This window comes from Schistocerca cancellata, chromosome 6 (genome assembly GCF_023864275.1).
Source record: "Schistocerca cancellata isolate TAMUIC-IGC-003103 chromosome 6, iqSchCanc2.1, whole genome shotgun sequence".
Lineage (NCBI taxonomy): Eukaryota > Metazoa > Arthropoda > Insecta > Orthoptera > Acrididae > Schistocerca > Schistocerca cancellata.
In genome coordinates this window covers 124,994,872-125,022,584 of record NC_064631.1, presented here as the reverse complement: position 1 = coordinate 125,022,584, position 27,713 = coordinate 124,994,872, and the positions used below count along the sequence as shown (strand labels likewise).

Here is a 27,713-nt window from a genome sequence, read left to right as displayed (position 1 = left end):
CACCTGCATCCCCACAATGCGTGGTCTCGCCGGTAGTGGGGGAAGAAATCGAACCATGTGACACGTTAGCGTCGGCCGAATACGACCGGTATATCGGCTGACGCACCTCATCATCCATCGTCGCTTCCTCGGGTTTGTCTATTGCTTCGATCGTTATGGGCCGTTCCTTACGCCGTTTCGGCGATTTCTGTTTATGCTATCAGGCGTCTGTGTGGGTCGCAGGGCTGGGGATGTATGCGGCGTCTTGTTCTTCAACTGCTACCGCAATGTTGTCTTGTTGCTGCTGCGATGTATGTGTGCCAGCTGGGCTCTGCGACAGGGCAGCAGAGGTATCGGCGCTAGAAGACTCTGGGGCTCCTCAGGAAGTGTTGCAGGAGTCTCCAAGGCTTGTACCAACTGGCGCATTACAACTCGTCGCCGCAACATACGTAATCGGCTTGGGCCACTACCAATGGTCCAGTCCGTTCGTCATCTACATTTACATGGATACTCTGCAAATCACATTCAAGTGCCTAGCTGAGGGTTCATCGAACCACCTTCACAATTCTCCATTATTCCAATCTCGTATAGCGCGCGGAAAGAATGAACACCTTTATCTTTCCGTACGAGCTGTTGTTTCCCTTATTTTATCGTGGTGATCGTTCCTCCCTATGTAGGTCGGTGTCAACTAAATATTTTCGCATTTCGAGGAGAAAGTTGGTGATAGGAATTTCGTGAGAAGATTGCGTCGCAACGAAAAACGCCTTTCTTTTTACGATTTCGAGCCCAAATCCTGTATCATTTCTGTGACACTCTCTCCCACATTTCACTATAATACAAAACGTGCTGCCCTTCTTTGAACTTTTTCGATGTACTCCGTCAGTCCTATCTGGTGAGGATCCCACGCCGCGCAGCAGTATTCTAAAAGAGGACGGAGAAGCGTAGTGTAGGCAGTCTCCTTAGTAGATCTCTTACATTTTCTAAGTGTCCTGCTAATAAAACGCATTCTCTATCCGTTTCTTCCAATTTAAGTTGTTTGTAATTGTAATAGCTAGATATTTAGTTGAATTTACAGCTTTTGGATTAGACTAATTTATCGTGTAAGCGATGTTTAACGAGTTCCTTTTAGAACTCCTGAGGATGACCTCACACTTCTCGTTATTTAGGGTCAACTCCCACTTTTCGCACCATTCAGATATCTTTTCTGAATCGTTTAGAAGTTTGTTTCGATCTCCTGTTGAGTTTTTTTAGTCGATAAACGACAGCGTTATCTGCAAACAACCGAAGACGGTTGCTCAGATTGTTTCCAGAATCGTTTATATAGATAAGGAACAGCAAAGGGCCTATAACACTACCTTTGGGAACGCCTGAAATCACTCCTGTTTTACATCTACATCTACATCTATACTCCGCGAGCCACCTTACGGTGTGTGGCGGAGGGTACTTATTGTACCACTATCTGATCCCCCCTTCCCTGTTCCATTCACGAATTGTGCGTGGGAAGAACGACTGCTTGTAAGTCTCCGTATTTGCTCTAATTTCTCGGATCTTTTCGTTGTGATCATTACGCGAGATATATGTGGGCGGTAGTAATATGTTGCCCATCACTTCCCGGAATGTGCTCTCTCGTAATTTCGATAATAAACCTCTCCGTATTGCGTAACGCCTTTCTTGAAGTGTCCGCCACTGGAGCTTGTTCAGCATCTCCGTAACGCTCTCGCGCTGACTAAATGTCCCCATGACGAATCGCGCTGCTTTTCGCTGGATCATGTCTATCTCTTCTATTAATCCAACCTGGTAAGGGTCCCATACTGATGAGCAATACTCAAGTATCGGACGAACAAGCGTTTTGTAAGCTACTTCTTTCGTCGATGAGTCACATTTTCTTAGAATTCTTCCTATGAATCTCAACCTGGCGCCTGCTTTTCCCACTATTTGTTTTATGTGATCATTCCACTTCAGATCGCTCCGGATAGTAACTCCTAAGTATTTTACGGTCGTTACCGCTTCCAATGATTTACCACCTATGGCATAATCGTACTGGAATGGATTTCTGCCCCTATGTATGCGCATTATATTACATTTATCTACGTTTAGGGAAAGCTGCCAGCTGTCGCACCATGCATTAATCCTCTGCAGGTCTTCCTGGAGTACGTACGAGTCTTCTGATGTTGCTACTTTCTTGTAGACAACCGTGTCATCTGCAAATAGCCTCACGGAGCTACCGATGTTGTCAACTAAGTCATTTATGTATATTGTAAACAATAAAGGTCCTATCACGCTTCCTTGCGGTACTCCCGAAATTACCTCTACATCTGCAGATTTTGAACCGTTAAGAATGACATGTTGTGTTCTTTCTTCTAGGAAATCCTGAATCCAATCACAAACCTGGTCCGATATTCCGTAAGCTCGTATTTTTTTCACTAAACGTAAGTGCGGAACCGTATCAAATGCCTTCCTGAAGTCCAGGAATACGGCATCAATCTGCTCGCCAGTGTCTACGGCACTGTGAATTTCTTGGGCAAATAGGGCGAGCTGAGTTTCACATGATCTCTGTTTGCGGAATCCATGTTGGTTATGATGAAGGAGATTTGTATTATCTAAGAACGTCATAATACGAGAACACAAAACATGTTCCATTATTCTACAACAGATTGACGTAAGCGAAATAGGCCTATAATTATTCGCATCTGATTTATGACCCTTCTTGAAAATGGGAACGACCTGCGCCTTCTTCCAGTCGCTAGGTACTTTACGTTCTTCCAGCGATCTACGATAAATTGCTGATAGAAAGGGGGCAAGTTCTTTAGCATAATCACTGTAGAATCTTAAGGGTATCTCGTCTGGTCCGGATGCTTTTCCGCTACTAAGTGATAGCAGTTGTTTTTCAATTCCGATATCGTTTATTTCAATATTTTCCATTTTGGCGTCCGTGCGACGGCTGAAGTCAGGGACCGTGTTACGATTTTCCGCAGTGAAACAGTTTCGGAACACTGAATTCAGTATTTCTGCCTTTCTTCGGTCGTCCTCTGTTTCGGTGCCATCGTGGTCAACGAGTGACTGAATAGGGGATTTAGATCCGCTTACCGATTTTACATATGACCAAAACTTTTTAGGGTTCTTGTTTAGATTGTTTGACTTTCCGTCAATTACTACGGACTGTGACCTCTCTGACAGGAAATCGCAAATCCAGTCACATAACTCAGACAATATTCCATAAGATCGCAATTTCACTACGAGCCACTTGTGTGGTACAGTGTCAAAAGCCTTTCGGAATCGATTTGAAATCCCTTGTCAATAGCACTCAGCACTTCATGTGAATAAAGAGTTAGTTGTGTTTCACAGGAACGATGTTTTCTATACCCATGTTGACTGTGTGTCAATAGACCGTTTACTTCGAGGTAATTCATAATGTTCGAACACAATATATGTTCTAAAATCCTGCTGCATTTCGACGTTAACGATATGGGCCTGTAATTTAGTGGATTGCTCCTGCTACCTTTCTTGAATATTGTTGTGACCTGTGAAACTTCCCAGTCTTTGGGAGCGGATCTTTCGTCAAGCCACCGGTTGTATATGGTAGTTAAGTATGGAGTTAATGCATCAGCATACTCTGAAAGGAACCTAATTGGTATACAGTCTGTACCAGAAGACTAACCTTTTTTAAGTGATTTAAGTTGTTTCACTACCCCGAGGATATTTACTTGTACGTTAGTCATGTTGGCAGCTGTTCACGATTCGAATTTGGAATATTTACTTCGTCTTCTTCTGTGAAGGCATATCGGAAGGCTGTGTTTAGTAACTCTGCTTTGGCAGCACTGTCTTCGATAGTAACTCCATTATTATCGCAGGCATTGATTGTTTCTTGCCGCTAACATACTTCACATACGACTTGGGATTTTCTGCCAGGTTTCGAGACAAAGTTTCGTTGTGGAAACTGTTATAGGCATCTCGCATTGAAGTGTGCATTAAATTTCGAGGTTTTGTAAAAGATCGCCAAGGTTGGGGATTTTGCGTCTGTTTAAATTTGGCATGTTTGTTTCGTTGTTTCTGCAACAGTCTTCTAACCTGTTTTGTGTACCAAAGAGGATCAGCTCCGTCCTTTGTTAATTTATTTTGTATAAATCTCTCAATTGATGCCAATACAATTTCTTTGAACTTTAGCCTCATTTGGTCTACAGTTATATTATTAATTTGGAATGAGTGGGAATTGTCTCTTAGGAAGGCACCAAGTGAATTTTTATCTGCTTTTTTGAATAGGGATAATTTTCGATTATTTTTCGAGAATTTGATGATTACAATGCGTACCTCCGGAATTAAACATGTATTTTCGTCAACTTATCGAGTGTAAATTAAAGTCACCACCAACTGTTATCGTATGAGTCGGTTACGTGTTTGAAATCAAACTCAAGTTTTCTTTGAACTTTTCAGCAACTGTATCATCTGAATTGGGAGGACGGTAAAAGGATCCGATTATTATTTTATTCCGGTTGCCAACAATGACTTCTGCCCATACTAACTCACAGGAAGTATCTACTTCAATTTCGCGACAAGATAAATTACTTCTGACAGCAACAGACGCGCCACCGCTAACCGTTTTTAGCCCATCCTTTAGGAACACCGACGGCGTAAGTCATTCCGTACGTAATGGCCACCTGGTCCAGATGCGGATCAGGTCCTCGGTTAACCGTCGTAGGTAATTATCGTCTGGCAACCTGTCATTGTGAGATATGAAGGTACAGGGCGACGCAGCTCAATGAGGACCTGTCGCACCTCGTAAAGTGTAAGTAGGCTGTTTATGTTTTCTTATTGGCAACGTTACGTAGCGCTCTGTATGAAAATCACTGGCTGTGCTGTGTGCAGTCTGTGGCTACTTTGCATTGTTGTCTGCCATTGTAGTGTTGGGCAGCGGCAGCTGGATGTGAACAGCGCGTAGCGTTGCGCAGTTGGAGGTGAGCCGCCAGCAGTGGTGGATGTGGGGAGAGAAATGGCGGAGTTTTGATATTTGTAAGAATGGATGTTATGAACTGCTATATATATTATGACTATTAAGGTAAATACAATGTTTGTTCTCTATTAAAAAGCGCTATGGGATGTCAGGAAGTTAGCTATGATACTCGACGCGGCAAACATTAACAAAAAAAAAATGGTTCTAATGGCTCTGAGCACTATGGGACTCAACATCTTAGGTCATAAGTCCCCTAGAACTTAGAACTACTTAAACCTAACTAACCTAAGGACATCACACACACCCATGCCCGAGGCAGGATTCGAACCTGCGACTGTAGCAGTCCCGCGGTTCCGGACTGCAGCGCCAGAACCGCTAGACCACCGCGGCCGGCAAAAACATTAACAGATTCGGAAACACGACACGAAGCTGCCGGGATGTACCCTACCGCTCCTCAATCAAAGGCCGACTGATAAATTCGCTGACTACGCATATCTTGGCATCAGCTGTGTTAGGTACAGATATACTACCCACTGGTGACATGTGAAAATTTATGCCAGACCAGAATTCAAATCAACGTTTCCTGCTTTTCGCGAGAGATCGTCTTAACCACTTCGGCTGTCCGCACACAAGTTTCTTTTGGATTAATTTCGAAAAGCTGTCAATCGTCATTAATAACTATTCATCCATACATGCAAATAAGTAATACTTACAAGTTACTTTCGGGTTGTCAACATGAACAAACGTTTCAGCTTTGATACAAACACTGAAACTTCTGCAAACAGTGTCCATAACAGCTGTCTCTGTTGGAAGTGAAGCTGGTTGAGCCGTAAAATTACTACTGGTTCACCAAAGGTTATTAATCAATCAGTACACAAAATGTAAAGTGGAAGTAGGTGCCAAGGAATAACTGGTGAAGTTATACACGATTTTCGGTAACACTATTTACTCAAATTTGGTGCAAGACGTTACGGTATTAAAAAAACAACAATCATTTAACAAATAAGTCACAATTAACGAAAGGAAAGGACTTTTAAATTATTATAAAAAAATTTCACGCCAGTAACAGCAAGTACAGGCAAGCAATTTAACGTATACAACGCGACACTGTATAATATTTCAAGGTCAGTTAAATTACAGGTGAATTTCACTCCATTCATTAAATGGCGCAGAATCTATCTTGTCTGCAACATATAAAGACAATCCTGTTTACAAAAGTTCTCAAAATAGAAAAACCAAAACGCATGAGTCAGGCATACGGGGGGACATTCACAGTTAATAACATTAACATTTTCAAAATATATAAAAAACAAACTTTACAAACTTCTGCCAGTCAACTTACGGCAACACACACGCCCGCCAGGTAGGACTTCAGAACTTTTACAACATTCTCCTTTCAAGGCAACAATTTCTAACCGTAATGAAATGGCAAACTTTTGGATGACAAGAAAACACACTAGTAACCAACTACCTGTATTAAACGCATAAGCACATTGAGTAAAAACCTCAAAAGGTATTGAATTGGAAAAACACACAACAGTTTTTGCTGACTAGAAACACTACAAGAAGTCCACAACAGCGTACATTAACCTTGCTTGATTGTAGCCAAATATACATAAAAAAATTTACGTAACTTGCAGCTTCCAGATGAGCAGGAATTCGTTACGCAATTGACTAGTTCTTACCACGAGGCAAAAGAAATTTTTCTTCTTTCTTAGAGTACCTTTTACACGTGAGTCTAGTAATACTAGTTATGGCAGGCGAGAGAATGGATCAGATCTTAGTGCCTTGCATTTTAAACAGTACAGCCATTGGTGCCTTAGACTTTCACGGACATGGCAGAGGCTAACAGTCGAATAAACCCGTAGGTAAGCTGGGAGGTGAAAGAAGCAATCCGAAACACAGATTTACTCTGGATCCTCCCCTTTCGTCCTCAAAAGGGGACAAACGGACTACCCTTTTTAATATTACCACCTTCCCGCTGGTGGGCAGACGAGAATGAATGGCGAGAAACCCCCCCCCCCTCCGAAAAAAAATACGGCTGGTACAATTAACAAGAGTAAGTAAATTTAATTCAATTTAACTTCATAAAATCTGTTAACAATGAATACTCAACTTCTGGTGCGTTACGACTTCCAGGACTGAACCAACGCAGCATCTCGAAATGCTCTGCCGAGGCACCCGTTGCCAGCCGTTTCCACGGACGCAGGAAGGCGGGCCGATTTCCAGAACCTCCTCACCGGTCGACCGAATACGGCCGCACTGCAGATTAGGCCCCCCGCGGACCCAGGAAGATTCCTCGACGAGCAGTTGACGCCGGTGCTGTCCCCCTAGCACCGGCAGAGAAGTCGCTTCTTGCTGCCCCGACTGCCAACTCTCCACGAGAGCCCACACAGCCACTTCTTAAACCCACGCAAACAGCCCACTTTTCCCCTTTCCCGCTAGAGGGAGACACCGAAGCCTTCAATTGCGACAACGGCAATACCTCCAGAAAACGGATGGCGACTGCTTCACGCTACGCGCTGTGGCGTGCTTTTCAAAGCTAACTTTAATACGGCTCACTGGTTTATCTGCTCCAAGTCCAAAGTCCCAAGTCAGAAAGGAAAAACCGATATTTACAAAACAAAGTAACTTCATTGTTATCTGATACTAAAAATAGATGTAGTTCACAGTTTGCACAAGTGAACAGTAACGAATATGAATGCTTATAAACTTCTAGAGATTTATCACCAACATGTTTCATTAAAGATTCGTAAAAGGATTTTGTTCACATGTGTGTGAAATCTTATGGGACTTAACTGCTAAGGTCATCAGTTCCTAAGCTTACACACTACTTAACCTAAATTATCGTAAGGACAAACACCCATGCTCGAGGGAGGACTCGAACCTCCGCCGGGACCAGCCGCACAGTCCATGACTGCAGCGCCCTAGACCGCTTGGCTAATCCCGCGCGGCAAGGATTTTGTAAGAATTTTCATTTAGCCGGTTGGAGTACTTCCATTTCGTAAGAACGCCTATTTCAAGCCGTTATAATAACCAGCTACTGTTTCGCATTTACTCGGTTTCAACATCGCGTCGAGAACAATGCATCACTTCATACAAATCAAAGGAGCCGCCTTCTGCTTTTCTTTCTGTATACTTCCTATTCTGCTTCTGTTCTTAATCCCGACCACCAGACAACCGATATTCCATACATAGAAGCAGTTGAAGACCTGCCAGTTGAGGAACAACTTGCGGATGCCCCTTCCTACAATGAATTCATTTCAGCACTGTCTAAGCTGAAAAATGACAAAACAGCAGGATTAGATAACTTGCCATCAGAGCTATATAAATATGGGGGGCCAAACATCAAGAAACCATTGTTTGCTCTGATCTTAAGGATTTGGGAGTATGAAATGATTCCACAAGACTGGAAAGATGCTTGTATTTCCAAGATCTATAAAGGCAAGGGTGACATATCAGACTGCAGCTCCCACAGGGGCATTTCTCTTCTCTCAGCAGCGGGAAAAGTCCTTGCCCACATAATTAACACCCGGTTAACACACTTTGCAGAAAAACTGCTACCAGAGACCCAGTGTGGCTTTCGCCCAAACAGAGGCACAGTGGATGCCATATTTGTTGTCAAACAAATGCAAGAGAAAAGCTTAGAGCAACATCAGCCTTTGTTCATGTGCTTTGTAGACCTGGAAAAACCTTTTGATCGTGTCCCACGGGAAGCTCTCTGGATCATACTAAAGAAAACTGGGTGCCCTGACAAAATTGTCAGTTTGATTCGGCAGTTTCATGAAAACATGATGGCAAAAATCCGCCATGAGGACAAGCTCTCAGAACAGTTTCCCGTGACATGTGGTGTAAAATAAGGCTGTGTTCTGGCTCCCACACTCTTCTCACTTTACTTCGCAGTTGTTATGAGAGACGCGACCAAAGCCTGTAGTAATCAAATTAGTCTCGACACAAGGACAGACAAAAGTGTCTTCAACATCTCTCGCCTCAGAACAAAAAGTCGCGTAACCAAACTATCCATCTTAGAGATTCTCTACGCGGATGATGTATGCATGATGGCTAATTCTTGCGAAACTCTTCAGACTTACATAAATCTGCTAAATGCATCCAGCAGAAGATTTGGCTTAGCCATTAGCATCACTAAGACCCAAGTTCTCAAACAGCCACTTAGAGGTCTTAATGCAGAAGACTCCAGTATTGAGATAAATAACAAACCCTTACAAAATGTGTCAAATTTCAAATACCTGGGAAGCCAAATTAGAAGTGATAACAGCCTGACAACGGAAATCGCAGCGCGTATAGCCAGCGCAGCCTCAGCCTTCGGTAAGCTTAATGACCGAGTATGGAAATCACATGATCTCAAACTACAAACAAAAATTGCAGTCTACAAAGCAGTAGTATTATCCACCTTACTCTATGCCTCGGAAACCTGGTGCTGTTACAAAGCTGACATTAAGAAGCTAGATAAATTTCATCTTCGATGTCTGAGATCAATTCTGCGCATCAAATTGGAAGACCGTGTCCCAAACACGGAGATTTTGCGCCGCGTGAAACTGGCTGGTATTGAAGCTTTAATAATGAAACATCAACTGAGATGGAGTGGTCACATAGTACGCATGGATGACAGTAGGCTACCTAATGCGGTGTTCTACTCGCAGCTCTCGAGCGCGAAGAGGAGGAAAGGTGGTCAACACCTGCGATAGAAAGACACCATTAAACGCCACCTTGAAACCTGTGGCATCCCAAGCAACCGTTAGGAGGAGCTAGCATTGCGCCGATCGGAGTGGCGATCAACTGTACATAAGAGCATCGAACAATTCGAGCAAAAGCGTCTAATGAACCTGGATGCTAAAAGAGAGCTCCGAAAATCTCAGCTCAAGCCTGTCTACACGTATACTTACAACTCTGCTGGTCAACTTCACTGCTCCATGCAACAGGATATTCAAAGCGAAATTCGGATTCGCGAGCCACATCCGAACCTACCACAACAAGGACAGAGAAGACTGACGGAGTCGCTGTCGCCGGACACGGCGAGGAGGACATCATCATCATCATCATCATCATCATCATCATTCTGCTTACAGGGTTTCGCCCTCTGCTTTCTCTCATTGTCATTGCGCAACATCACTCTATATACAGAATACACCCCCACAGCACTTGGTTACACGCACGGAAGTCTTGTGCTGGTTATACCGTTTCCCGTCAGATCACCGAAGTTAACCACCGACGGGCGCAACCAATACTTGAATGGATGGTCGTTCGAGTACGCTGCACGCAGTTGGGGCGGTGGCGTAAAATCCCTGGTCGCCAATTTTTGCACTAATGTCCTCTGTTAAACTCCTAACCTCTCCCCCCCCCCCCCCCCCATACACACACACATTACAGTCATCTGTACTTAGCAGTTACACTTAAACAACACACAATGCTCACACTTATCGAAGGAAAGATGCCTACTGTTGCGAAGGATACAGAACACATTTTCTAATCAGGCTCCTGAAACTGCCTTTCAAAATCTTCCAGCCAATCACATAATTTGACTTTCTTTTTACCTACACTTAACACATACAGATAAGACATATTTCTCACGTATCTGCCCGGAAAGGGACCGTTGTGTGCAAAGAAATGAAACTTTTTTTTTTTCGACTAGGCTACTAAGCCTACTCCTTGGGGTCCCCAGCCAACAATGCAACACGGAAAATTTCAGACATACTGTCGGTTGGACAGTGACCAATTCAATATCAAAAATGTACATCTTTTAGTGCGTAGTAACAGTTTATTTTCCCTACTGGCTACCGGTTTTGTTACCAGTACGATCCTCAGGCCATTTTGGTCATAGGATGGCCTGTGGTGGTACTGTGTTCTGAAATCAGTAGCCAGTAGGAAAAATAAATAAATTGCAAGGGTAGACTAAAAACAAAACAATTAAAAACCATACTTTTTCAGTGTCATGCGACATCACTTTAGTTACTATAGCTTTTGCATAAAGTTTTCTTTTTTCTTGTTGAAATTAACTTCACTCGTCAAGATAAATATTGCCCGAAAGTTTTGAATCGCGGCGAGTTACGTAGGTTTTCTCTTAGAACTATATTTTTTCCTCATTATTGGCTTCTCGTTGCTAAACTTTGCGGTATATTGAATGCCGAAAACAAATGCAAAATTTTGTCCAAATACCCATCAACGACACATCAAAATCTACATAACTTGAATCTGTTTTTGCTATAAAATGAGAATAGTACATGAAAATAACGAGATAATTCCCGTGCACACAGAAAATATTAACGTGAAGACAACTGATAACAATGCGTAGGTAGCAGTTTATGATTTGTTACGCAAACAGGTACGTACAAAGATGCGTTACACGCCTCATATCCTCCGACTTCGATAACTGTGGGCAAGCAAATGAACACTAATATATAAAAACATGTATTACAAACAAGTCATGTACGACTGAGGTAACTACACTTTTATTCAGCAATTCACCTTAAACAGAGATAATTTTTGCGTTTGCCCAAGAAATTACGATCTATATAAACGGAGATTATGCACCTGTAGCAGCAAAGTTTGCTACTTACGCTCCACCAACAGCTTACGTTACGACATTTATTTTACTCAACAACCTAATGACATACCCCCAACATACTATTATCAGCAGAGAACAGCTTATGACTTGCAACTTTTCGATCAACGCGTTTCATGATTCCCAAGGAACTATAATAAACTTTGATGTAAATTCGTCTGCAAGAATGCTTGTAACTAAATAGCTTGTTTCAATAAATAAAAGTAAGTATTTAAACCCTTAATACACTTTTGTCATATGATGACATGGCTGGAGACCGTGGCTGTTATTTGAAGACAAATGTTGGTGTTGGGACAGCAACCAGCCACAAATTTATTTTCAGGTCCTTTATTCAAAGGGTACAGTTACCGGTTTCGAATCGTTATGATTCAACTTCAGACGGTTTACACACTTTCCTTATAACATGTGGTTCGTTTTTTTACAGATTAATGGTCCTAAAATATAAATAACACATAATTGTAAGCACGCCACACACAGATGCTTGCTTTACAGATTTTCGTTGGACGTGACTTAATGTGAAATGTCGGTTTGGAGTGTTTGTTTTCATAACATTCGTCCAACAGATGTGGATACATTCCCACTGCATTCTTATTGTTGCGCACGTAAATTTTTCTCACTGATCACTTCAGATTTGTCACTGAAAAGATTTCTACTTCGCATAGCAGAAATATTTTCAGTGACAAATCTACTACGCGGAACAGAAATATTTTCAGTGGCAAATTTAAAGTCTCTCGTGGTTACCCTATGAGTCTATCGCTTTTGTTCATTAAATTTCACTAGTTTTGAGAAACATAAGAGATGATATTGCAACCGAAGTGCTCCGGACACATTCGAGTCGCCTTGGCGCGCCTGGGAGACGAAGTACATCGGCTGCGCGAGTCACTGTTTTGGGCGTTCTAGAAGGACGGACGCGTAACTCTGTTTCGCGCGTTCATCAGAGCCAGGCATGTATCTCTGTTTCGGGCGGCTGTGTCGTTCTCTGTATCGGAAGTGTATAGTGAAGTTACCATACAATTAAGAAAGCTATGTCGAGTTTGCAAAAGACAGCGTAAAATGTGTGATTATTTAAATAGCAACCAAACAGGAAACATTAATGAGAAGTGTCGCCCACTGTCATTGACAGTACTATACAGGGCTATTACAAATGATTGAAGCGATTTCCTAAATTCACTGTAGCTCCATTCATTGACATATGGCCACGACACACTACAGATACGAAGAAAAACTCATAAAGTTTTGTTCGGCTGAAGCCGCACTTCAGGTTTCTGCCGCCAGAGCGCTCGACGCTCGAGAGCGCAGCGAGACAAAATGGCGACAGGAGCCGAGAAAGCGCATGTCGTGCTTGAAATGCACTCACATCAGTCAGTCATAACAGTGCAACGACACTTCAGGACGAAGTTCAACAAAGATCCACCAACTGCTAACTCCATTCGGCGATGGTATGCGCAGTTTAAAGCTTCTGGACGCCTCTGTAAGGGGAAATCAACGGGTCGGCCTGCAGTGAGCGAAGAAACGGTTGAACGCGTGCGGGCAAGTTTCACGCGAAGCCCGCGGAAGTCGACGAATAAAGCAAGCAGGGAGCTAAACGTACCACAGCCGACGGTTTGGAAAATCTTACGGAAAAGGCTAAAGCAGAAGCCTTACCGTTTACAATTACTACAAGCCCTGACACCCGATGACAAAGTCAAACGCTTTGAATTTTCGGCGCGTTTGCAACAGCTCATAGAAGAGGATGCGTTCAGTGCGAAACTTGTTTTCAGTGATGAAGCAACATTTTTTCTTAATGGTGAAGTGAACAGACACAATGTGCGAATCTGGGCGGCAGACAATCCTCACGCATTCGTGCAGCAAATTCGCAATTCACCAAAAGTTAACGTGTTTTGTGCAATCTCACGGTTTAAAGTTTACGGCATCTTTTTCTTCTGCGAAAAAAACGTTACAGAACACGTGTATCTGGACATGCTGGATAACTGACTCGTGCCACAACTGGAGACCGACAGCGCTGACTTCATCTTTCAACAGGATGGTGCTCCACCGCACTTCCATCATGATGTTCGGCATTTCTTAAACAGGAGATTGGAAAACCGATGGATCGGTCGTGGTGGAGATCATGATCAGCAATTCATGTCATGGCCTCCACGCTCTCCCGACTTAACCCCATGCGATTTCTTTCTGTGGGGTTATGTGAAAGATTCAGTGTTTTCACCTACTCTACCAAGAAACGTGCCAGAACTGCGAGCTGGTATCAACGATGCTTTCGAACTCATTGATGAGGACATGCTGCGCCGAGTGTGGGAGGAACTTGATTATCGGCTTGATGTCTGCCGAATCACTAAAGGGGCACATATCGAACATTTGTGAATGCCTAAAAAAACTTTTTGAGTTTTTGTATGTGTGTGCAAAGCATTGTGAAAATATCTCAAATAATAAAGTTATTGTAGAGCTGTGAAATCGCTTCAATCATTTGTAATAACCCTGTACATCTTGCTTTCTGTAGATACAGAGACTAACCTGGGCATGTGGCCTCCCATAGGAAGCGCAATCACAGATTCAAGTTAACAGAGTAACAGCTTCTGCGGAAGAAGATCCGACGACCGACGAGCTGTCTTCTGCACTTGGGACACAACTTTAGAAGAAGACAGAGTGGTAGAAAGAACGGTTAGAGACACTTATTCAATCTCTCCAGATCTCTCCAGCTTCCAGATCTGACTTCGAAAGCGCACATAATTTATAATAGGTTACATTTCTAATCTCTTGTCGGGTCTCTACAGAACGTTTTTGCCGTTTTTCCCCTAGTTTCTTGATATCTTGACTTATTTCTTCTTGTAATTTTGTGTTTTATTCTAGTGTTTTGTCTATTTTCTGACATTGTTCTGAGTTTTGTTCAAGTGCGTTGGGGATGAACTTCGTATACAACGGTAAGGACCAGTGGGCTACAGAGTTGTGTAGCAAGGATCGTTGTAGGAAAGATGACCAGAAGCCGAAACGATTAGCGAACAAGGTAACACAGTAAACAGAACGTTTATTTAACTTGTATTATTCAAAGTGTGCAGACACACATCACAAGTAAAGCAGCAAGGATTAGAGTCGTGCGCCTTCCGGAGTGGCCGTGCGGTTCTAGGCGCTACAGTCTGGAACTGAGCGACCGCTCCGGTCGCAGGTTCGAATCCTGCTTCGGGCATGGATGTGTGTGCTGTCCTTAGGTTAGTTAGGTTTAATTAGTTCTAAGTTCTAAGCGACTGATGACCTCAGAAGTTAAGTCGCATAGTGCTCAGAGCCATTTGAACCATTTTTTTTATTAGAGTCGTGCTATGACAGTGTAAGAAGGAAGAGACATCAACTACGATTGGGCTTAGCGGCCGCCGCCGCCAGCCGTCCTGTATTGCTGCGGCAGACACTGCTCAAGGGAGGCGTGGCCCAGCGGGCGTGCGCCATTGGATCCACAAGGTTCTGCGTGACCGCCGTCGGCATGAGACGGGAACTTCTAATTCCGTTGTGCACTGTGGCACACCAATGGGGTATTATGGGTATGTGATACCAGAAAGTGTTTCGTTTATCTTCGTAAACAATTTTGTATCTTGTTCAAGCGTTTTATTCATATTTAATAGCAGCTCTAACAAGTCGGAATATTGAGTTTCGTATTCATGTTTACCAAATTTTCAACGCCTGAGTGCTTATTGTCAGTAACTGAAGCGGGCTTGTGCAATTTGGCTGAAAGAAGTGGAAGCTAAACCAGAATAGACTGTCCCACTATTAGGTTGCATGGCATAGACGACTTGTTGCCTACCGCCTGGTCTTCTGAAACTACTTCTTGACAGTTAGACATCTGTTCTGTTGTGTTTACTGATACAGAATTCATCTGTGTCGGAAAGTTATCCGCATTATCTGAAACCTCAAATAAATTATTTACGTGCAACGACTATTGTGTGGTTTGGTTAATTAGCTGGCTCTAAGCATTATGGGACGTAACATCTGAGGTCATCAGTCCCCTAGACTTAGAACTACTTAAACCTAACTAACATAAGGACATCACACACATCCATGCCCGAGGCAGGATTCGAACCTGCGACCGTATCAGTCGTGCGGTTCCGGACTGAAGCACCTGGAACCGCCCGGAAGGTCCAAAGACAATCTTCGTATGTAAAATACAAATCAGAACATGCTATTGTACATTTTGTAACTTGATGTCATAACAATGGTAATGTTATTAATAACTCTAGCATATTGTACTTACAACTTTGTAATTTTTCCTTTTACATTTAATTCTCTTTACTTAACACGCCTAAGACACTCTGTATGTAATTTCTTCTTGGGAGGCTGGGGAGGGGGGACAGGGCTTAACGTAAAGATTTTCATGTTTTCTGCCACTGTAAATAATTCACCATTATTGTACTGCGATAGAGATGCACCAGCGCCCTGCACGGGTAGTGGAAAGAGGCTTGACACTGTCTTTAATGCAATCTGTGGTGCGCTTGGTCACCACTCAGTTGTGCAGGATTAGGACATTCTTATTGGGGGCATAGTAGCAAGCAGTTGTGATTTAGAGTAGATCAGATATTTGTGAATCTGGAGAGTAATTCCTGGAATACTTAATTACTCACATAAAAATTTGTCACAAAGTACGTTCTTCGTACGTCCCACATTAATTTCTGCGGTCATTTCAATATGTATTGCTTGTCTATTAGCACTGACAATTATATGCAAACACTGCTGCTCTCGATCACTAAGTGAAGGTGTTGTTCGTGGTGGGTGATAATGCCTGATATTTGGTATTCTTGTCTCATTCTCGACAGTGTGGACCTCGGAATATTGAATTCCCCAACTACACTCCTGGAAATGGAAAAAAGAACACATTGACACCGGTGTGTCAGACCCACCATACTTGCTACGGACACTGCGAGAGGGCTGTACAAGCAATGATCACACGCACGGCACAGCGGACACACCAGGAACCGCGGTGTTGGCCGTCGAATGGCGCTAGCTGCGCAGCATTTGTGCACCGCCGCCGTCAGTGTCAGCCAGTTTGCCGTGGCATACGGAGCTCCATCGCAGTCTTTAACACTGGTAGCATGCCGCGACAGCGTGGACGTGAACCGTATGTGCAGTTGACGGACTTTGAGCGAGGGCGTATAGTGGGCATGCGGGAGGCCGGGTGGACGTACCGCCGAATTGCTCAACACGTGGGGCGTGAGGTCTCCACAGTACATCGATGTTGTCGCCAGTGGTCGGCGGAAGGTGCACGTGCCCGTCGACCTGGGACCGGACTGCAGCGACGCACGGATGCACGCCAAGACCGTAGGATCCTACGCAGTGCCGTAGGGGACCGCACCGCCACTTCCCAGCAAATTAGGGACACTGTTGCTCCTGGGGTATCGGCGAGGACCATTCGCAACCGTCTCCATGAAGCTGGGCTACGGTCCCGCACACCGTTAGGCCGTCTTCCGCTCACGCCCCAACATCGTGCAGCCCGCCTCCAGTGGTGTCGCGACAGGCGTGAATGGAGGACGAATGGAGACGTGTCGTCTTCAGCGATGAGAGTCGCTTCTGCCTTGGTGCCAATGATGGTCGTATGCGTGTTTGGCACCGTGCAGGTGAGCGCCACAATCAGGACTGCATACGACCGAGGCACACAGGGCCAACACCCGGCATCATGGTGTGGGGACCGATCTCCTACACTGGCCGTACACCACTGGTGATCGTCGAGGGGATACTGAATAGTGCACGGTACATCCAAACCGTCATCGAACCCATCGTTCTACCATTCCTAGACCGGCAAGGGAACTTACTGTTCCAACAGGACAATGCACGTCCGCATGTATCCCGTGCCACCCAACGTGCTCTAGAAGGTGTAAGTCAACTACCCTGGCCAGCAAGATCTCCGGATCTGTCCCCCATTGAGCATGTTTGGGACTGGATGAAGCGTCGTCTCACGCGGTCTGCACGTCCAGCACGAACGCTGGTCCAACTGAGGCGCCAGGCGCCAGGTGGAAATGGCATGGCAAGCCGTTCCACAGGACTACATCCAGCATCTCTACGATCGTCTCCATGGGAGAATAGCAGCCTGCATTGCTGCGAAAGGTGGATATACACTGTACTAGTGCCGACATTGTGCATGCTCTGTTGCCTGTGTCTATGTGCCTGTGGTTCTGTCAGTGTGATCATGTGATGTATCTGACCCCAGGAATGTGTCAATAAAGTTTCCCCTTCCTGGGACAATGAATTCACGGTGTTCTTATTTCAATTTCCAGGAGTGTATTTTCAAAATGGAATGTCCCTTGCACCTAGTTCCAACTACCATTTCGCGTTCAGTCTGTTAATTCCGGTCGTGCGGCCATAATCACGCCGGAAACCTTTCCACGTGCCGGCCAGAGCGCCCGAGCGGTTCTAGGCGCTAGAGTCTGGAACCGCGCGACCGCTACGGCGCAGTTTCGAATCCTGCCTTGGGCATGGATGTGTGTGATGTCGTTAGGTTAGTAAGGTTTAAGTAGTTCTAAGTTCTAGGGGACTGATGACCTCAGAAGTTAAGTCCCATAGTGCTCAGAGCCATTTGAACCATTGAACCTTTCCAAGTGATTCAGTTGAGCACAAATGACAGCGTCACCAGTTCACTGCCCTTTTATATCTTATGTACGCGTTAGTACCGCCATCTGTACATGTGCAATTGCTATCCCATGACTTTTATAGGTCAGAGTGAATCGCTTGTAACATTATGTGATTGCCTTATCATTTTAAATCATTCACTAATCGAGCAGTCGTTCGGCAACAGCTACAGTTAGCAAATAATGTTGCGAGAATGTAAAAGGTGAACGACCTTGACGTAACCTGTGTCGAAGCGCCGTCAGAGATTATTGACTTTGAAAACCGCGGCGCGAAAAAAAGGACAGAAGAAGAACACTTTTACACATTTTTTTTGAAGTACGAGATATTCTCGATGAACAGTTACTCATTCTTCTCTGGTCTCTTGTAACTTGTGTCGGACGCGCATGTCTTGCCGCCGTATTATTCAAAAAATGGTTCAAATGGCTCTGAGCACTATGGGACTTAACATCTGTGGTCATCAGTCCCCTAGAACTTAGAACTTAGAACTACTTAAACCTAACTAACCTAAGGACATCACACACATCCATGGCCGAGGCAGGATTCGAACCTGCGACCGTAGCAGTCCCGCTGTTCCGGACTGCGAGCCTAGAACCGCTAGACCACCGCGGCCGGCCGCCGTATTATTATCGTTAAAAATAATATTATTTTAGTGTAAAGTAAAAGTGCAATACTAAAAGTGCAATACTGCATAGCAGTAGATTTATTGTGCGGCGTGTATGTGAAAACGTCAAAGGAATTATTTTTATTACGAGAAGAGAAGTGCCAGTCAAAACGGCATCCATGTTAAAACTTTCATTGCAGTGTAAGTTCATCTATTAATTGCCATAAATTCAGATTTAATGGAATTGGTGTATGGACTATTTATTTAATATAGAATCTATGTCTCACTCCTTCATGAAGTTATTTAATTTTCTTTATGTTTCTGCCAAATAGAGAGTTCACAGTCACGAATTATTTCGTCGAAATCGGACGGAAGTTGTATGCCGCGAAATATTTTCTCCGCGCCATATTCTACTGGTAAATGCATGATAAACTCCGGTCCCTTAGGAAATTCATGTTGAGCTATCCAAAAATAATTATATTTTGAATAGGCATTTACTCTCCTCTGCAATGCAACTTCCGACTGATCAGACGATCCAACAAGAAACAGCCGCACATGGTCGGCGTTCGCAAATATATTTCCAACGCTGATTATAGCTATATGTTACAGCACAAAAGTAAACATATTGCTATAATTAGCGACTACGAACGGGGACATTTACAACTGTATGTTTATGTATACACATTACGTAAACATATCGAAATACGCTGCAGTTCAGTTTTGATGTGGACTATTTCTCTCTCTCTCTCTCTCTCTCTCTCTCTCACACACACACACACACACACACACACACACAAACACACACCCAAAATCATGTAAGTTCTCCACCTTCAGAAACACCTCTTACGAAACATGAAAAATTAGCGCCACTCTAAACATAAGGCAAATAGTGAACGGTTAAGCAGCGACAGTAACAAAGCAAATCTCGGATAGTATGCAGACAAAAAAAATCTACTCAAAACACGGTTCGTGGAAAACACGTGTGAAATGAAGGTGAGAGTGACATTACATAAAAAAGATGTGAAAACAGTGTACTTAACAACTTAACAGCAGCTGAGAGAGAGAGAGAGAGAGAGAGAGAGAGAGAGAGATATCTACAAGAAAAAAATGGTTCAAATAGCTCTGAGCACTATGAGACCTAACATCTGAGATCATCAGTTCCCTAGGCTTAGAACTACTTAAACCTAAGTAACCTAAGGACATCACACACATCCATGCCCGAGGCAGGGTCGAGCCTGCGACCGTAGCAGCAGCGCGGTTCGAGACTGAAGCGCGTAGAACCGCTCGGCCACAGCCACCGGCTTATCAACAACAGATACGCAAGAGGATGGATACAGTAAGTACGTTAACACGCATAACCACTACCCAAAGAAAGGGACTTTGCTCACATTTTCTTCATGGTTACTTTGGAAATGATCAGCTGTCAAAACGACAAAAAAAAGCACGAAAACAGTTATGTAAAAATGCAATTTCACTAGCAATGTAATTTTAGGTGAACAATCGAAATGAACTTAAAAATGCAAATGTTATACATAATTTTAGTCCTACAATAGAAACTTTGTATTATACTTCACTTAAATAAATTTCACCAATAGAAGATGATACATAGATATCGAAACATGTCTTAGTCAATGAGAAAGTAACAAATAGAGTTTTGCGTCAGGTGTATTTAAGAAAGAACCAAATTTTAAATCGCATACATGGGAAAACATCAAGTGGAGCTGCCAACCTGAGCACGATTGTTTCACTAGGGAGACTATAACTGCTGTTGTCGCTCAACTAATACCGCTGGTTCTGCTTTAGGCGACTGCTCATCAATAGCGTTGCCCATTATCGCCTAATATCCGCCGCGGATAGCGGGTCGCACCGGAGCCGGAGTGTGCTCTCCGTACATCCCAAGAACGGTCTCCATATTCAATTAGGCGCTAACGGCGAGCAATCTGCGCGACCTTAGCATTCGCAGCGAATCGGACTTAATGGGGCAGTCATTAAGGGTGCCAACCGACGCGGCCGGTTGCTGCTGCCGCCGCCGCCGCTGCTGTTGCGCTGCTGCAGATTTAGAAGGCCGCCGCAAGGGGGTGCCTTGAACTGGCTGGTGCGCCGCGCATGCGCGGTGCCGGCACCGGGCTCTCCGCTCGCGGCGCATGCGCCGTCGCGTACGGCGGCCAGTTTGGCGCGCTCCCCGGAAGGAACGGACGAGCCTCCTCAGTCGCTCTGCGCGCTTCCTGCCGCTAGGTCGGGTCTCCCGGAAAGTCATCGGCGCTGCAATCTCCGGGACGCGCTCTGTGTACGGCACTGCGTGCGTGTTGCCGTCCGGCTACTGGTCTCTTCAGCTATGGCAGCTGCGGTCGCTGGCCGCCTTACCAGCAGCGGGTAGTGTGACACCCACCCTCCGACAGAAATTCGCTACCCTTAGGAGCACCGCCCCCTTTTCTTCGACAAGTATTTGACACTTTTACCGTGAAGATTGAGAAACTTCCCCACACTCAGTGACAATTTCAGTACTGAGAAGAACTTGAAGCGCCAGTTACTGACGCTATTTTTTTAAAAAATAAACTTGTCAACTAATTCTTGCCGATATGGGAATATCTGCAGCAGTCATCCTACAGTTTGTCGCCACGATGTCGGCCGTCGTGTGGGCGAGAGGTGCCATCGGTTCGAGGGGTGAGTTTTGTCTGAACAATGCTATCCCCTCATCATTGTCCCATGCTCTGAAGGGGACAATTGGTGTCTGCAGTGCCATACGTCATGTCCCGAAAGGATCTTTTGTCAAACCACTTTATGACGTGTACCTACCTTCCATATGTACCTGTTTTGTTGATGACAGCGATTTTTAAGCAGTTGGCATGCAACATACACACGTTTATTTATATGGCCAAGATTAAACATTTATAGGTACCATGCATGGCTGATCACATATGTCCAAACTAATCCTCTGTTAAAATTATTAAAATTTCGAATTTCGCAAATAAATTACAACGACACAGCTTACAGATTACATCAGTAAACCATTGTCTTTTATGCCGCCTAAATGTAAGAGCCGTGACATATGCTACAATGAATGATAACGTCTTACGGACGTATCAAGTTGCATGGGCAGCTCACGTAACTGAAATGGAAATAAAGGAAGCCATTCCTATAATGTTACCGGCAAACGTGTTTTTTCTTTTTTTTTTTTTAAGATGAAACACAAGGTTATGGTCGAAACAAAATTGTTTTCACCTCTTCCCATGTGCTAAATAACTAAATTCCTTGCTATTCGGAAATATCTACTATTTGGAAATATCTATACATTTGCTCTACGGTTAGTTGCCACGGGGCTATCCGTCTTGGTGGCGAGAGGTGTCACCGGATTAGTGAGTACTTTCGTATCCAAGGAAAGCTAAACATCCTTACAGTTTGTCGCGACGAAAGACTGAAAGTTTTCTTATAAGAAATACCACTGTGGCATCTCACGAAAGAAATGCTGTGTCTGGGGCAGGTCTGTAAGTTAAATCCGTCGTGCATACGCGCCTTTCATTGAGAAAAGCGTAATGTTCAGCTATCAGCGTTCTATCTGATTAAGAATGTTGAAAGAGGAATCAATATTGAAGGAGCTGACATGAACAGCTGATCATGTATACTACTAGCATATCGATATCTACTGCGTTTTACTTTGTCTTGAATAATATACAGCATTTCGTTACAGCTAGTAGATCTTCAAAAGTGTTTCACAGCGTAGAATGTTGTCTCTTAAAAATTTAAGTGTAACGTTAATGACATGTAAGTTCGAGAAACGATACTGCAAATTAACTTTGGTGTCTACGGCATTACAATTATTTGGAAGACTATTGTTTTCTAATGTACGATAACACTACGTTATATGAGACAGTGGAATATGACAGCACTTAATTTGGTTTCTTTCTTTTCTCTCGCGAAATGAATGCCTGTTATCTGCCACTTAGTCTATTTTTCGACTTTGATGGACATTTTCGTAATACCAAATGTGTCTATCTTTGACCCCCGAGAAAGTGTTTAGTTTTAATGCTTCAATCATAAAAGACCTCACATAAGTAATACTGCATTGATCGTAGCAGAAGAAAATTTCCTTTGCCACCGAGAAGTAAGCAAGGGAAAGTAAGACAAGACAACTTGGCACATGTTTGAGTTACAGGGAACTTGAATATAATATGCAGATTTTTGTGGCTAGGTTCTCATTACGTATTACATCGCAACCCCATAACGTCACAATCAGAATATTTATTCTAAAGAGGACACTAAATTTGTTTTTTTCTTGTTTTTAAGTGATATGAAGTGAATCAAATTGTGCTGAGTTGGACATTTATTAGCTAGAAGTCTGTATTGTTCGTCTTCTTCGCGTTTCCGTTATATCCGTCGTTGCATTCGCTCAAGACAAAGAGAAACAAGTGTCGTAAGGACACTCCTTGTATAAAACTTTACAATTTTTTATGAATGATGCTGAAGAAAATTCGGATTGCAACAATTGCGTGTTATTCGAACAAAGCACTCTACATCAATATAATTTTTTGTACATATGAATTTTGAATTACCCAGCGGCGGATTACGTTTATTGTTATGCTGTCTTACTTGTTAACTCAAAAGAAAAATGAGTACGTTCTGTTCTTTACCCCCATTACTTTCTCTTTTATGAAAGAACTCGAAACGCAGATATAAAAACTTTTTCGCTGTCGTTCTCTTTTGAAGTAAAATATTGTTTTATGGGAACGACGCACAGTATCGACTGTTAGAAACAAATTCAAGTAGTCGCCGTCCAGGTTGTAAACTGCTCATATGTGTCGTTGCGACCTGATCGAGCAATCTGTCAGGTTTCTCATTACCCTCTACTGTTCCCGGGCTGCGCTGAAATTACCTCGGCGCAGGAAGATAAGCAAGGACCAAGGGAACTGTGCGGAAAGATCCGATCTGATAGGATGGAAGAGGTCCATTGCTTTTTACTGTTAGTGGCCGGGTCACTTTCTCCCGACCTGCCTCCTAATCCAATCGCTGAAGTGGGTTATTTAGTTAAGGGAATCCATCCTGGAACACACACTATCGTCGTATCATAAACGTTTCAGCGATGTTGAATACGGGGCGAAGTCTTTTTTTTTTTTCTTTCAGGAAACGTATTACTGCATCCTGTTGATTGACGAGCAGCTATTCCCTCTGCCCCAACCGTTTTCCTAAAGGACATAGCCCCAACTCCCGTATGAGAAATCGTGACGCGTCACTGCAATTCATTTGTCGCACTCTTGTCTGTCGTGTAGTGGTAGTGTAACATAGGTTTGTGTAAAAAATATTAAACAGATTTTTCTAAATTTTATTCGTCCAGATAATTGTATTTGTGCTTCAAAATAGGAAGCTCCATGACCGCGGAAATACGTAAATGAAATATCGAGTTACGTTTCCGATATTAACGAACCTGTTTTCACAAAAAAATAGTTATCCGTCTGTGGAAGATTATTTTCCTATCGGAGACACACGGAAATGAGTAGTATAGTTCCGTTTCGCATTCAGTTTCGTTTTTAAATAAAATGAAACTGCACATTCATTGAAGCGTGTGAAGACGCACAATGTTTATACTACAGTAGGTTAAAATTTGAGTATTATACTTACTAATACCAGGAATGAACAACTGAATATTTTATTATGTCGTCTATCTGTATGTGTTCCATATTTGTTCTTTGAAGCTTGGTCAAATTTTCTGTCGCCTTATTATTCATATGAATTGTGTGTTCTCCACATTATATTACTGATACACCGTCCTCCTACTGCAACAAAGTGTATTCCATCAAAAGATGAGGGTGAAACTTAAGTACCCACATCCACGATAGTAGTTACAGTATCTACAGCAGTTACCTTAGGCACCTCTATGGTACCATATCTACGTTCAAGTATAGGTGTGCCCAAAGATATTACACGTGCAGTGCTATGACGGCCTATTTACTAGACGCTGTGTTCAAAAAACAATAAAAGGTGCACGAAACGCGACGAGCGCGTTTTCACTCGTTGCACTGCTTGCTGAGAAAAAGAGGAGCAAAGCAGTTGAACCTCAAACATTACTCAGAGATTAAACGCATCCTCGCGTTTCTTTATCAGTTACACTGCTGTAAAAACAAATGATTGATACGTATCAATAATGTTGGTACAATATTACCCAGCTAGGTGTCGAAAGCACAGATACTTAGGTTTGAAGTTGGCACCTGTGTGAAATTACTGGGCTCGTGCCGATCAGCAGGTTCGGCTGTGTGGCATGAAACATCCTGATTCGCCTTAGATTAATTTGCATTTGGTTGATTCATGCATTGTTTTCTTCTTTCTTTGGGGCACTTGACACCCAGTGTGCTTCTTCAGTCAGACCACTTTAATGCACCTCTCTATGCCAGTCTATTGTTAGAAGCCCTTTTCAACTCTACATAACTACTGCAACTTACATACATTCGAGCCTGACTGAGTTTGAGACTTGGTCTCACTCTACAGTTTTCAGCCCTCATACTTTTCCCTTCATTGCCAAGTGAACGATTGATTCATTGACGCCTCCGGACGTGCCCTTTCAACCGATCCCTGTTTTTAGTCACGTTGTGCCATTAATTCATTTTCTCTCCAGTTAGATTCTTTACCTCCTCATTAATTATTCCATCTACCTGTCCAATTTTCAGCAGACCCCTGTAGCATCATATTTCAAAACCATATTTTCTTTATGAAATCTTCGTCGTTCACGTATCATACATTCCAGTCAAACACCTCCAGTATAGACTTCCTACCATTCAAGTTTATGTTCGATATTACCAAATTTCTCTTTTGCAGAAAGGTTTTCTTGTTATTCTGAACGTGACGTTTGTAGCCTCTTAGCGTCGAACATCATCAGTGATTTTACAGCTCGAACAGAAAAACTCATCGACTACTTACAGTGGCCCATTTCTTATCTAATTCCCTCAGCAGTCCCTGATTTAATTGACTACAATCAATCACATTTCTTTATGTTCACGTTACAAGTTCTTTTCAAGACTGTCCGTTCCGTACCGTAATACTTACGGATTTCTGATGCATGCTAATAATAATAATTATAACGAAACCATGCAAATACCTAAATGTAAGATGAGGTCTCTCTCACCAATCACATTTGTTTATTCCGTATTTGAATACTTCTTTTTCAGAAAGTTCTACATGATTTACTGTAAATGGTATATGGTTTCATTTCAATCTTCCGGCCGCTTCCTGCGAGTTACGAAGTCCAAAACGCTCCGTTTCCAGCGAATGCGTTGACTTTTTTGGTCGTTATATCTGCTTCGGTTTGTAACACAGCAATAAATGAAAGTCGTCGCTTTCCATTTTATGAGAACAGCGTTCCATACGAGACTGACGAAGAAATAAAATATTACGTGGACTACGCTTACTGCCTTAAGAGAACACTTTGACTACTTTGTAACTTTTTTCAATTTTGCATTTCAGTCTTGCAGTTTCGCGGTAGCTAATTGATTAAGTGCCAGACTATGGAACTGAAGATCTCGGCTTCGATTCCCGCTCGTTCCTCAGATTTTTGTCTGTCACCTATTATTTCTGTCAGTGTTTGTAAATATGGAAAATACCGAGTTTCACTGTGATTCTAAGTCCATTTTGGTACGTAAGTTCTCCGACGATTGGCACGGTAAGTTAGTTAAAAGGTCGCAATATAGTAGCGCTGGTTGACGGAATCCTTACCTCGATTTAGGTCAGGTCAAACAAAAGGGTGTTCAGATCGGTTTAGGCTTCGAGGTGTGTCATCAGAAAATCTGATTAAACAGAAAAGGTAAAGGAGAAACGTAAGGATAGTAGAGGAAAGTACAACACTAGAAAAGCAAATTACAAAAAACAAAAAACAAAAAACAAAAAACAACACACGTGGGCTATCTGAATACTTGTAGTTGTGTTTAGAAGTTGATTTCATGCTATAAGTTACTATGTTCCTACCTTCATTTTTCTTTTCTATCTTAATTTTTAGATCATGTAGAGATGAATGACTCAGAAACCGACACTTGTCATGATACTGTTCGTGTGACCTGTCGGCCGTTTACTGCCAGTTCATAAACTGAAGCAGACGTAACACCCAAAAGCGTAAACGTTGTCGCTGAAACTTGAGCTGTAACACCGAAAAACGTTCGACTGAATCAGAAAAATAAAATATTGCGACTAGTTTGCAGTCACGAACGGACAGCCCATGACGAAATATCTGTTAATAACGTGAGTGTATAGTAACGTCAGGCTCTGGGAGAAAGTATAATATTCACAGCACATCTGCGAAAGGAAGACCTAAAATCAGAAGTTATTGCACGTAACATATATCTTTTTTTTCTCGTTTCATTTCGACCAACTGGGGAACACGTGATAGTTTCAGTTACTCGTCATTTGTTGTTTTCTTTTCCTCCATTGTTCTTACACATCTTCATTTGGCCTTAGTACCAATTTTCCTATCGTTTTCACCTCGGAAACATTTTGAATTTAGCACGTTCCTTTTGAAAATATCTTTTTCAGTTGCTTCTTCTTTCATATTGCGTATTTTTAAATCCTTATTAACTTCTCGAATCCCTATTGTTAGCAATTTCATTTGCCAGAGACACTTCAAGCTTCATTTTGTCAGTCCATTGTCATCCATCTTGTCCAAAAGATACCACTCATTATTCCTTTTATTTTTTTCAATACTTGCCAATTTTCTGGCCTTTGTGCGTCTTGTTGGAACTAATATTTTTCTCGTGATTCATCTGTTTAATACTTGCAATTTGGAAGCAATAATAATATACTCAGTCAGAAGCCTTTTATGGCATATTTAGAGTGCCAGTGTACATTTCAAAGTCACATATTGAAAATCAGGACTTGTGATTACATGTGTAGACGTTGACTGCGACGTCAACACGACAGAAACGCCAGTCTATAAGAACTGAATGCTTAATTGCAGTTTTCCTAATAATGGTGGGGTATGTGAAGAATTACGGAAGAACATATACACATTTTTAAAAAACATTTATAGCATA

At 42.9% G+C, this 27,713-nt stretch overlaps 1 protein-coding gene across 3 annotated transcripts in view; it reads left to right on the top strand.

Moving 5' to 3' along the window:
• Positions 1-20,897: 20,897 nt before the first annotated feature.
• The window catches only part of LOC126191384 (lachesin-like), a 945,166-nt gene continuing 938,350 nt past the window's right edge, over positions 20,898-27,713 (top strand). For all 3 annotated transcript variants that reach the window (XM_049932238.1, XM_049932237.1, XM_049932236.1), the window contains exon 1: positions 20,898-21,372. In XM_049932238.1, the coding sequence (XP_049788195.1) occupies positions 21,288-21,372 (85 nt within the window). In that variant the 5' untranslated portion in view covers positions 20,898-21,287. The remainder of the gene's footprint in view (positions 21,373-27,713) is intronic.